The following is a 13,505-nucleotide window of genomic DNA, read 5'->3' as shown; positions in this document are numbered from 1 at the left end:
CACAAAAGCAAGAACAAAGAGTGTCTTTCCCACACCAGTGTCAGTTGGCTTCGGAAATCTCAGACAGAGCTGTTCCAGTCCAAGAGTCACTCTGGATTAGGATGTTATAGTGCCTTCAAGGCTTAACCTCATCACAGCAGCCAGGGCTACCTTTGGTTTCTCCTATGTATTGCCTCACTGTCTACCAAGCCTTGTTACATGCCCTACGTTAGAAATAAACAAATCAATAAAAATCTAAAACTTAACCCCCCAAAATCAAGATTCTTAATTTATTCTAATAATTTCTTGATGAATTATCTCAAAAGGGTAAGAAATTACTTTCTTGCCAACATAATGACAGATATGCAGCGGGTAATGAGGTGTGATCCTTTATAAAATGTCCTCATTTCAAGCACACATTTTAGACACCCAAGTTTTTTTAAATTTAATTTGTAATTCATGAAAAAGGGAAAAAAAAGTTTACCTAACCATCAAGTAAGCTGAGGCCCAAGATATGGAGGAAATCAACTTAGCATAAGCACAGGTGAGTGCTAATCCAACATTCACAAAGCTACTCAGTTATGGAGATTTGGCCAACTAGAAGTGATTGTTTTCAATTATATATACACTAAGGCTCAGAATTATACAGCTAATTTAAAAGGATTTTCCTAATAAATAATCAGGACCTGAAGGATCAAGAGGCCAAAAAAGGCTTAATATGACTGAAAATAAGGGCTCTGCGTTACACTACCCAGCAGTCTGACCACAAAGAAACCACGGGATCTCATTTAGTGGCAAAGTACCCACTCCAGGCAGCAGTGTCCTCCTTGGCAAAATGGAGCTTTGTCAGAGTCACTGACAGGGCTAAAGAGATAATATATTCAAGATACCTAGAACAGGTCCTGGCACATTCTAAACACTCCATACATGTGAGCTGCTATCACCACTATCATCATCATGTATGACTTTGGATTCAATTTAATCATATTTAAGTGGAAAAACTGAACAGTAGAAGCAGCAAGAGGTTTTTAAGCCTCTCGACTTTATTCAAGCCACAAACTGAAATTCAGCAAAACTTGCTTTGCTAATGGAAAAGGGCAAAAATAGGAACATTTCTGAATCTACAGTATGCTCTGTCTGGGATTTCCCTGTTAGGATGGCTGGCATGCAAAGCTCATTTTAAGGCTGATCCAGCAGAGGCAGATTAGCAAGTCAGAGTGCTGGAAACACCCAGTACATGAAATACACACATTTGCCTCCACCTCCAGAGTAATCATCGATCAATGGATCAGCTGAAGGTAAGCAAGAGGGAAAATACAAAAAGGGTCAAAGTTCAGGTTCAGCAATGACAGAGGGAACAGAGCAGTATTTGGCATTTGGGAAGGTGAAAAAATTGACACTTAGAATAATATATTATCATTTTACAAACTGTATGTATTCATTTAGACTCAGGTGCTAATCAGTAAGAAGAACTAAACTAGAAGAGGCCTTGAAAATCTTATTAGAATTGCAAACAATATAATATTAATCTGACACTCAAAAAATAAAAATATGCTTTATTAAATAAACCCATATACTATTCTACCTGAATGATCTAGTTAACTCACTTAGAAGAACTTCTAATTAGACATTATGTAGGCAGATCACTGAGGTTAAAAAAGATTCAATTTAAGACAACATTGTAAGACTCTCTGGAAGTCTAATTCTTGAATTTGACAGGAATTGGTTATTTTCCCCTTCATAAGTTCCTAAGGAGTGAGTTGGGGGGCATTCAATCATTTTCTAGGGGGGCAACCACTCAAAGGTGAATCTTATCTGAAAGGTGACGGAATGGTGGGTTTCTTACATATATATTACTACTACATTAATCTAGAGAAACCCATAACACAAAAACAAAAATTTTAAGTAACAGTTTTATGAAGTGGTTAATTTCTCAGTGAGAATAAACTTAACATTCCAAATAAACTTCACTGCTGATCTGAAACAGAAATCTAATAAAAATACAAATAATGATATATTACGTTTTAAGAAGTAATTTCACGAGTTCAAACGGATAAGCTGGTACATGGTACATAAAGGAATTCTAAGATCATTTTCAATGAGTTTTCTTTTTCTTTTTTTTTGGCCACAGGTCTTGCGGGACCTGTCCCCCAGCCAGGGATTAAACCGGGCCATGGCAGTGAAAGCCCCAAATCCTAACCACTAAGCCACCAGGGAACTACTCTCACTGGGCTTTTTAAGAAGTTAAGAAGAAACAAAAAACTCTTGCTCTACCATCTAGCTGCCTCAAGTTCCTTAACTCTAAGTTTAAGAGCCCTTGAGAGGAAAGGAATAGATTTTGTGTTGATCCTTAATTCACTTACTATCAATAATATCTCCCAACCCCTGAGCACGAAGAAGGTCTTTCAGCCGTGTCACCTCTTCCTTTAATTCACGAACCAGTTTGGCATTGGGGTCCTCATTGATAACAGCATTGCATTTAATTTGTTTTGCACGATCTGCATATCTAGATCCAAAAAGAAAACACATTTTTGCCATTCCTCAAATGCTCTACTTCTCATAAGTAACATACCATTATTTCTAAATCAAACAGATTGAGTACTTACACATTTTATGAGCCTTAATAATAATACATTTGTAGAAAGCTTTACAGTACCTTATAAAGATAAGGAAAATGGCTCCAATGAATTTAAGTGATTTCCCCAAGATCACAAAGGAAATAAATACCAGAGAGAGGACTCAAAACTAATTTATTAGACCATATAGTGTTTCTTCCATTACATCAAAAATGTCTTTAATGAGACAAGAGTTGAAAGTTCCAGATTAAAGTAATGGAACCTATTCATATATAAAACTACCCTATTAGTAAACATTCTGTCAGTAATTTTTAAAATATTACATGTACTCATAACTTTGTTACTTTTTATGATGTGAGCATTTCTATAATGACAAACATGAGAAGGGGACACTTCTTTTTATAGAAATAAATATTGTAAGAAAGTTCTACTATTATCTAAAAGTTATCCAAAAATCTCACCAGAGCAAATTTAATATCTTTCCTATGAAAAAGTTCCTGCCTTTCTCAATGAAACTGAAAACTATAAACAGGTAAACTCTATTATAATAAAAATCATTTTCCCCCATGTTTCCCCTGTTATGAGAGGGATGGATCATTGTTTACTCAAGCGACCACCCACATAGCACATGAAAATCCATGGCGTAACAAGATGACTATGGTAGCACTGTGTTCTGTTTAGCTATTGAAATCAAACTGGAGTACCTCAGAGTGCTCAAAGTTTCATCATAGTTGATATCTGCTGGGCTCAGAGCAGCAACCATTGCAGTCCTAGAATTGCCACCTAAAAAGATGAATCATAATTATCTCAAACCATACACATTTTAGAAAAAATTTTATTGAATGTGTCAAATCAGACAGCACAATCTCAGATCCCAAGATTTAATCAACAGATTTTTGGACTGTCCCCACGCCAGGCACTGTTATATGCACATCTTAGTGTCTGGATGTACTGTGTCCAGTTTCCCTGTTCTCACTCCCATTAAGATCCCAGACACTCCACCAAGGCCATTCTTAGTGATGTCAAAGTCACTGGCAACATGGACAGCACAACAGGCCATTCTCAGCCACTTCTTCTATCAGCAACATGTGACACAGCTAATCACTATCTCCTTCTCATTAAGAATGAGGGAAAAGGGCTACAGGAACAGTGAATGAAGGGCAATAAGGCCGGAAAACATCAACAAAGAGGAGTAAGGGCTGGTAATATCTAATTATGTGCATCAAAGGAGCATGGGGTTTTCAAAAAGGAAGAAGGAACAACAGTTTGAAGCAGGTGTGTGTGGTCAGATAACTACTTCACAGTTCATGTCCTGAAGTAAACGAGATTTGGGAGCAAACCCTGATTTAAAGGTGAGCAAATCCAGGGAAGTAGCCAAGATGGCGGAGCAGGAAGACCCTGAGCTCCCTCCTCCCACAGGCACACCAAAAGTACAACTGTTTACAGAGCAGCTACTGATGAGAAAAAAACGGAAGACTAGCAGAAAAGACCTTCTGCAGCTAAGGAAGGAATCACGAGACAGGTAGGAGGGGCAGAGATAGTTAAGACCCACAGCCCTGGGTGGGCGACCCACAAATGGGAGGATAATTACAATTGCAGAGGTTCTCCCCAAAGAGCAAGGGGCCTGGGCCCCCCATCAGGCTACTGTACCAGGAAGATGAGCCCCCAGAACGTTTGGCTTTGAAGCCCAGCAGGGCTTACTTTTGGGAGAGCCAGAAGGCTGTGGAAAACAGAGACTCCACTCTTAAAGGGCACACACAAAGTCTCACCCGCTCCAGGACCAAGGGCAGAAGCAGTAATCTGAAAGGAGCCTGGGTCAGACCCACATGCTGATCTTGGAGGACAAGAGGCAGAAGTGCACCCTGGGGACACAGACACTGGCAGCAGCCAATTTTGCGAGCTCGTTCTATCACAAGGACACTGGTACAGGCAAGTCCCATTTTGGAATTCTCCCTCTAGCTTATTAGTGCTAGGACTGGCCCTGCCCACCAGCAGGTCTGCTGCCTTAAGACCCACAGAACCCACAGCCACTCCGGGACCCAGCCCTGTCTACCAGAGGGCCCAAGACCCTGTCCCGCACACCAGCGCACTGGCACTAGCCCCAGGGACACTGGGACCCAGCTCCACCCACCAGTGGGCCAGCACCAGCCCCAGAATCCCCTGGACCCCAACCCTGCCCACCAGCAGGCCAACACCAGCTTTAAGACCCTCAAGGCCCTGCAGCCAGAGACCTGGGAACCCAGCTCTGTCCATCAGTGAGCTGGCACTAGCCCCGGGATGCCCTGGGCTCCAGTCCCACCTGCCACCAGGCCAATACCAGCTCTGAGACACCTTGGACCCTTCAGCCAGCTGCCCCAGGATCCAGCCCCAGGATCCAGCATGCCAACACCAGTTTTAGGACACTCCAGGCTCTGCAGCCAGCCCTGTCAGGAACTGGCCCTACCCACCAGCAGATCAACAACAGATCCAGGACCCCCAGCCCCGTAACCACCCACTCCAGAACCCAGCCCCACCCACCAATGTTTGGCAGCCTTCACACAAGGCAGGGCCTGGAAACCAACCGGACCGGGGGTCAGCCACGCCTACCAGACTTCCCACAGTAGTCAGCCTGCCACAAGAGAAGGACCCACGCAGCCCAAATAGGCAGTACCCCTAGAGTATATAGCTCTGGTGACCAGAGGGAAGTGCACTGCTGGAATGCATAGGACGACTCCTACAAAAGGCCACTTCTCCAAGGTCGGGACACATAACCAACCTACCAGATACACAAATAAAAACAGCAAATTAGGCAAAATGAGGCAACAGAGAAATATGTTCAAAACAAAGGAACAAGATAAAACCCCAGAAGAACTAAGTGGAAACAGGCAATCTACCCAATAGAGAGTTCAAGGTAATGATTGTAAAGATGTTCAAAGAACTCAGGAGAAGACTGAATCAACAGAGTGAGAAGTCAGAAGTTTTTAACAAGAGCTAGAAAATACAAAGAAGAACCAGAAAAAGATGAAGACTACGATAACTGAAATGACAAATACACTAGAAGGAATCAACAGTAGATAAGATGATACAGAGGAATGGATCAGTGAACTGGAAGATGGAATAGTGGAAATAACTAAAGCTGAACAGAAAAACGAATAAAAAGAAATGAGGACAGTTTAAGAGACCTCTGGTACAACATCAAGTATACTAACATGACACGACAGGGGCTGCACAAGGAAAAGAGGGAGAGAACATATTTGAAGATATTAATAGATGAAAACTTCCCTAACCTGGGAAAGGAAAAAGATCCAGGTCCAGGAAGCACAGAGAGTCTCAAACAGGATCAACTCAGAGAGGACCACTCCAAGACACATTATAATTAAAATGGCAAAAATTAAAGATAAAGAGAGAATGCTAAAAGCAGCAAGGGAAAAGCAACAAGTTACTACAAGGGAACTCCCATAAGGCTATCAGCTGACTTTTCAGCAGAAACTCTCCAGAATGGAGTGGCATGATATATTTTAAATGATGAAAAGGAAAAACCTGTAACCAATAATACTCTACCTGGCAAGGCTTTCATTCAGATTTGACGGAGGTATCAAAAGTTTTACAGATAAGCAAAAGCTAAAGGAGTTCAGCACCACCAAACCAGTTTTACAAGAAATGTTAAAGGGACTTCTCTAAGTAAAAAAGAAAAGGCCACAACTAAAAACATGAAAACTACAAAAGGAAAAATCTCATTGGTAAAGCTAAATATACAGTAAAGGTAGTAAAGCCATGTATAAAGCAAGTAGGAAGGTTAACAGATAAAAGTAGTAAAATCATCTATATCCTCAATAAGTAATTAAGGGATACACAAATTAAGAGATGTAAAATATGATGCCAAAACATTAAACGTGAGGGGGTGGGGCCGGGGGGATGTGTGGTAAAAAGGCTGAGTTGTTAAAATGCATGAACTTAAGAGATCAGTAATTTACAATAATCCATATATATAGATTGCTATGTACAGTGTGGGAAATACAGTCAATAACTACAATCATATCTTTGTATGATAACATAACTAGACTTGTGTGATGATCAGTTTGAAATGTACAGAAATACCAAATCACTACATTGTGTAATAGGAACTAACATAGTGCTGTAGGTCAACCATACTTCAAAAACAAACAAACAAACAAACTTACAGAAAAAGAGATCAGATTTGTGGTTACCAGAGGCAGGGGGTAGGGCAGAGGGAAAATTAGATGAAGTGGTCCAAAGGTACAAACTTCCAGTTACAAGATAAATAAGTACTAGGAATGTAATGTACAACATGATAAATATAATTAACACTGCACTATGTTATAAATGAAAGTTAAGAGAGTAAATCCTAAGAGTTCTCATCACAAGAAAAATTTTTTTCTATCTCTTTAATTTGTTTAATCTATATGAGCTGATGGATGTTCACTAAACTTACTGTGATAATCACTTCATGATGTATGTAAGTCAAATCATTATGCTGTATGCCTTAAACTTATACAGTGCCGTATGTCAATTATATATCAATAAAACCAGTAGGAAAGGACTTCCCTGGTGGCGCAGTGGTTGAGAGTCCGCCTGCCAATGCAGGGGACACGGGTTCGTGCCCCGGTCCGGGAAGATCCCACACGCCGCGGAGCGGCTGGGCCCGTGAGCCATGGCCGCTGAGCCTGCGCATCCGGAGCCTGTGCTCCGCAACAGGAGAGGCCACAACAGTGAGAGGCCCGCATACCGCGAAAAAAAAAAAAAAACAGTAGGAAAAAACAACAAAAAAATTAAATTAAATTAAATTAAGGTGAGCAAATCCAACCAGCTTGAATCAAGAGAAAAAAGGAAAGAGCACTTAAATTAATAATAGAGATTTTTCTTCTCAAACAACAGACATACAGGACAATTAACCACAAAACATAATCAGTAAACAGCTTTAAAAAGATCCACACACTGGTGGATCAACATACCTAGATTTTCTCGAAGGAGCCAAGTAAGTACAGAATCTCTGTACGGAATAAAATCAGTTTTCTTCTTCTTCTTACTCTATTAAACAGAAAGAAATGGCCTTAGCCTCTCAGCGTTGTTAGCGAGGAATAATTCACACAAAAGGCAAACCATTCTAAAATTCCCAAGTAAATTAAATTACAATAGGATGTCATCACTGTTGAAATTTAACACTCACAGCTTCAGTTCTTCACAATACCCAAAGCTCATCAAAAAATAATTTTTTTATATTTTATTTTGAAAAATTCACAACATACACATCAGTTTGGAGAGTAGCATAATGAGCTACCACATATCCATCATGCAGCTCCAACCATTATCAATTTTTTGTCAATCACTTTTCAATTATCACTCAAACACTTTTCTACATTTCTTCTTCCTGAACCATTTTGGAGGAAACTGCAGACCCCATGCCCTTTTATCCCTAAACACTTCAGCAGATAAGGACATTCTCTTACACAGTCACAGTTCAAGGACCAAATTCAGGAAATTTAACACCAATACAATACTATTATCTAATACCCTGTCTCATGTAGGGCTCTAAAGCAAATCCAACATTCCATTTAAATATACTTCAGGTACATATCTCTAACAGAGAAGGACTTTATAAAAAAGAAAAAGTAACTATAAGACCATTCTCACACTTAGCAAAATTAACAGTAATTCCTTAATATCATCTAATACCCAATCCTCAAATAATAATTTTTACTTTTGCAGAGGGGTAAAGATGAATCCTGTGTGTTCCAGGTTGGATGTGTAGGAACAACTCATTTAGTTAATGAATATACTTGGCCAACCACCAAATCAGCAAGTGGGATACTGCATATCTAGTAACTCTTGTATATTAATACACATTTGGTTTCTTTAAAAGGAAATTATGTTCAAAATAAATCCAAGCATTAGAATTCGGACTCAAAGTGAAAAGGTCTAAGAAAGTGATGTAATTTGCTAATCTGGACATTTTAAAAGACTGCAAGATAAAGTTTCTATATTTATCAAGAGTTTACTTGTTTGCTGTACACCTGAAACTAATATAACATTGTAAATCAACTATACTCCAATAAAAATGAAAAAAAAAATAGTTTACTTGTACTGCTCCCTCCATGTCCCTTCTCATTATCACAGGATAAAGCAAAAAGCACCAACGCAAAGCCAGTGCTGAAATGGAGGAAATTACATCCTCTGAAAGTAAAGAACAATGCAAACGCTTTGTGTATAATAGCTACTCCAATATCTGCTGGCTGACTACTATGTCGTGACAATTTAAGAAGTTACTAAGGGGACCTAGAGGGATGGGAAAGGGAGGGTGGGAGGGAGACGCAAGAGGGAGGCGATATGGGGATATATGTATACATATAGCTGATTCACTTTGTTATACAGCAGAAACTAACACAACATTGTAAAGCAATTATACTCCAGTAAAGACGTTTTAAAAAAAAAAAAAAAGAAGCTACTAAGGGGAAAGCCAGAGTTCACTGATCAACATTTCCCCAGTAATAGGCAGTTTTATAATCCATTCCTGGTATAATCTGAGGTTACATTAAACTAAGGATGATCTACTTCATGCTAAAGCATGGGTATTCAGAAAAATAGTACTAAGTAGCTGACTCTGGTTTGCTGAGGAGGAAAGGAAGTAGGCAAGTTGGCACTTGAATTCCATGTCATCCCACTCCACCCACAGACACACGTTCCACCAATTACAAAGTCGTTTTCCACAGCAGGTTCTATTTCTAAATTACACAGACCTTTAGCGAGAATTAACCATCTCAGTCATTCACAGCCGAGTGCGACTTTCACTCCACTACAAAATTCTTGGGGCCTGAAACCTCAGTTTATCCTTTCCGTTCCCCACTGCACCTAAACACTCCACTTTGCCTGTGGTTAGTACTGAAAATGCTGCAAGATTTAAAGTATGCCAGTTACAGTGACTGCCAACAGTACTGTAAAAATAAGCAGTGTCAGATTCTAAAATGTTCTATTTTCACTTCTGTCAATTAGACTAAATTAAGAAGTAGATAAATGAAGAAGCATAAATAGAACTTCAATCTTTTCCACTTGAAAATACCACAGAATTTTAGCCATTTCTTCTCTATTTGCTCTCATACAAATTAATCTCCTGTTCTCACATCCATAATTTTTTCAAAATAAGTGTTTCAGTATTTACATAAAAAGCTTTACTTAGATTATTAACCTCTCTAAAAAGAAATACTATTAAGTATGGATGGTAATAATCCTGTTTCTCCCCTCAGTGGAAATAATAATACATCTTAATTCACCAAAACTCATGCTTGTTACATAAAAACTAAAATTTATTTCTGATCTGTTACAGTTTATGACACAGATACAAAGTACTAAACTGGGTTTTATAAAACTGATTATTAAAAAATCATTTGCAAAATTTTGTGGCATACAGCAGTGTGGGAAATACATAGAAAACTAGGACTCTTCTTCTGGTTGATACGGATGTTAACAGATAAGCAAATGGACAAGTTAGAATAATCACTAAATTTTAAGTCTTCATTGTTCTGGGACCCAGATTAGATATGTGAAGAATATCCACACATGTATAATATCAAATAAGAGAGAGATGTCTTAATCTAAGGCAGCTTTACAAAAATAAAAAACAGAAAACAGGGGCTTCTGATGGCGCAGTGGTTACGAATCCTCCTGCCAATGCAGGGGACACGGGTTCGAGCCCTGGCCAGGGAGGATCCCACATGCTGCAGAGCAACTAAGCCCAGAGATGTCTTAATCTAAGGCAGCATTACAAAAATAAAAGAAAACAGGGGCTTCTGATGGCGCAGTGGTTACGAATCCTCCTGCCAATGCAGGGGACACGGGTTCGAGCCCTGGCCAGGGAGGATCCCACATGCTGCAGAGCAACTAAGCCCGTGCACCACAAGTACTGAGCCTGCACTCTAGAGCCCATGCTCTGCAACAAGAGAAGCCACTGCAATGAGAAGCCCACGCACTGCAATGACGAGTAGCCCCCGCTCGCAGCAGCTAGAGAAAGCCCGCGCGAAGCAATGAAGACCCAACACAGCAAAAAAAATAAACAAAACTAAAAAAAAAAAAAAAAAAAAAATTAAAAAAAAAAACAGAAAACAGAGAAAGAGCATGTTTTATTTTTATTTTTGTAGAAGTAGAGAATACACAAATCTATACATTTAAAAGCAAAAAAATAAACAAAACTAAAAAAAAAAAAAAAATTAAAAAAAAAAACAGAAAACAGAAAAAGAGCATGTTTTATTAATATTTTTGTAGAAGTAGAGAATACACAAATCTATACATTTAAAAATATTTCAATGCAGACACTGCCTCTATCCCTGATGTTACTCTTATGATTCAGAACAAACTGTTAAAGTGCTCTATTATTTATGCTAAAGAGTAATAATAAATTTTAGAATATCTGTGTAGAATTTAAGGAGAAGAAAAATCTATTGTATCTGGATTAATAAGGATGCAAATAATGTGTTGTGTAGATACAGTTAGAAATTTAACTTGATTCTAGAGCCTTCACTTTATGTATAATCAAACAGTAGAAAAAAATTTTTTTAATGATTAAATAATCCATGACTTTCCATGGTAGGAAACAAGATAATACAAAGAGGTTTAAAATATATATAATACCAATAATTTCAAGAAGCCAGCTATGTTTTAGAACGGTACCATAAGAAATTTCTTTTATTGCTCTGTAAGAGGTTTATAGGCGACTTCTTCCAGTGACAATCTTATAGATCACTAGGAGAAGCACCATAAGATAACACAATATAGAAGCATCCTCAAATTTCTCTCTTGTTCCCTTATTCATTCTCCAAAGCACATCATGTTCCCTAAATTAATTTCGGTGTGTAGTCTCATGATTCATGGTTACCCTAAACAGCAATTCTAAATTCCAGAGCTAGAAGATAAATAACAAAAAGTTTTTTGAAGGTCCCATTCCTACTTAGGCCTCCATATATCCTGCTGAGGACTTAAAATCATCACAACTGATTATACAGCTAGTTCATTTCAACCAAGCCCCACCATACCTTGCTGGTGCAGTTATCCTACAGATGAAAGCATTTAAAAGAGAATGAAAACACAGGATAAGCCTCCAAATAGAAAATATTTTGTTTAAATTTTAAGTCATAAATTGAATATGACTTCTCAGAGACAAGCAAGAAAACATTTAATTCTTTTTAGGGATTCAAATGAGGTATTAAACTAAATTAAAGCACACAGTACCTAGTAGTTCCTTAGCTTCTAACCTAAATAATGAAGCCCCTTATACAAAAATTGTTTCAGCTTTAGTGTTCCACAGCTAAGGAATAAGAAAAAATAAAACTATTTTTTAAAGTCTATTATTGGCCCACAAATCAACAGCATTCACCAAGGCATATTGCTCAAAATACTCTAAAATGTATAGTATCCTATTTAGAAAAGATCATATAGAAAAGAATATGTAATAAATGCTACACTTGGTTTTTATGAGAGATATAAAATAAGGGCTCAAATAGTCAAACCTTAGGTCTTTGCAAAGACCTAGTTTTAATTCTAGCCTTTACAGATCTACATTTACTTTCATTCTCCTTAATCACTTTTATTTTCAGTACAAAGTCAAAGTGTGTTATACCCAGTATCTTATCTGAAAAGCTTTAAAAGGAGAAAGGCAAGATTATATAAAAGGACCAAGAGAACATCCTTCATAAGCCACCATAAAACATCATCAAATACATGTGTTGAACAAATTTTCTCATGCAATGAAGTATAACACTTACCACCTCTGCCAAGGCTGAAATGACTTTACCCAGAGTTGTAAGAGACTTATTAATATTTGCTCCTTCCTGAAATCAACACCAGACATAAAAGAATTATGATAATTTCTACTATTGCCACATCATATATAACACATAAAATACAATTAACCATATACTAGCATTATTTGTTTATTTATGACCACAAGTTCTAAAAACCTCCTTTAACCCTCAATCTTTACTCCTCTCCACTTGTTGACATGCCAGGACCACATGCCTAACTCACAGTCCCGAAGTATCGTCAAGATGTCTGTGCTCCAAAAACTTACAGATGCAGCCTTCTTCTGACATCTCAATGACATGAAATTTCTCCTCCTGTTAAGCATATCTCTAGAAAACTCCATGCTTGTTCTCACATCTAGATCTTGTGTATTCTTTTCCCATTACTGTCCCTTACTTCCATCTAACCAAATTCTGACTGTTCCTCAAAATACAATTCAATTTTCACCTTGACCATGAAGTTCACGTTAACTATTATCATGTAACATATCTTTGCATTTAAGTTACAGATCAGAAGACAGAAAAATTTTTTTGTAAAACGTTTTGTGGGCCATGTGGTCTCTGCTGCAACTTCTCAACCCTATCACTATAGCATGAAAGCAGCCACAGACAATACACAAATAGATGTAGCTGTGTCCCAATAAAATTTTATTTACAAAAACAGGCAGTGGGCCAGATTTGGCCTACTGGCCAGTTTGCTGACCTGTGTTATAGAACATTTTTTTTTTGGCCACGCTGCACAGCTTACAGGATCTTAGTTCCCCGACCAGGGATTGAACCCACAACCTCAGCAGTGAAAGCGAGCAGTCCTAACCACTGGACCACCAGGGAATTCCCAAGGAACATTTACTGACTAGGCTATTTGTTTGGTAAAATAAATACCTTTAATCGAGTCCCTTTGGCACCAGTTGAATCAGCTCGTTCACTTCCCGCTAGATCCACCAAGCTGATTTTACTGACCTGGTAAAGAACAATAACACTGGGGCAATTAAAAAATAAGCACGGTTGAAGTAGAAAACATTTAGAGGCAAGAAATTAAAAGATTAAGTCATAGAGAACACTAAAAATATTAATTAGACCTCTTATACGTGGTATAAGACAAACATACTGTAGTCAATTTAAAGAGCATGCAAAAAAATTTCACAGCAATCATCTTGGTTTAAAA

At 38.2% G+C, this 13,505-nt stretch overlaps 1 protein-coding gene across 4 annotated transcripts in view; it reads right to left on the bottom strand.

Moving 5' to 3' along the window:
• The window catches only part of KIF1B (kinesin family member 1B), a 138,396-nt gene that overhangs the window by 89,519 nt on the left and 35,372 nt on the right, over positions 1 to 13,505 (bottom strand). For 3 of the 4 annotated variants that reach the window (XM_028487854.2, XM_028487857.2, XM_028487859.2), the window contains exons 7-11: positions 13,223 to 13,300; positions 12,305 to 12,370; positions 7,508 to 7,583; positions 3,260 to 3,338; positions 2,343 to 2,485 (exon numbers count right to left, since the gene is read on the bottom strand). In XM_028487854.2, the coding sequence (XP_028343655.1) occupies positions 2,343 to 2,485; positions 3,260 to 3,338; positions 7,508 to 7,583; positions 12,305 to 12,370; positions 13,223 to 13,300 (442 nt within the window). Of the gene's footprint in view, positions 1 to 1,229; positions 1,272 to 2,342; positions 2,486 to 3,259; positions 3,339 to 7,507; positions 7,584 to 12,304; positions 12,371 to 13,222; positions 13,301 to 13,505 lie in introns of all 4 variants that reach the window. The other variant, XM_028487851.2, reaches the window with a different exon arrangement.

The sequence above is a fragment of the Physeter macrocephalus genome, chromosome 3 (genome assembly GCF_002837175.3).
Source record: "Physeter macrocephalus isolate SW-GA chromosome 3, ASM283717v5, whole genome shotgun sequence".
Lineage (NCBI taxonomy): Eukaryota > Metazoa > Chordata > Mammalia > Artiodactyla > Physeteridae > Physeter > Physeter macrocephalus.
Note: the sequence above shows the minus strand (reverse complement) of the source record. Positions and strands in the feature narration are given on the sequence as shown.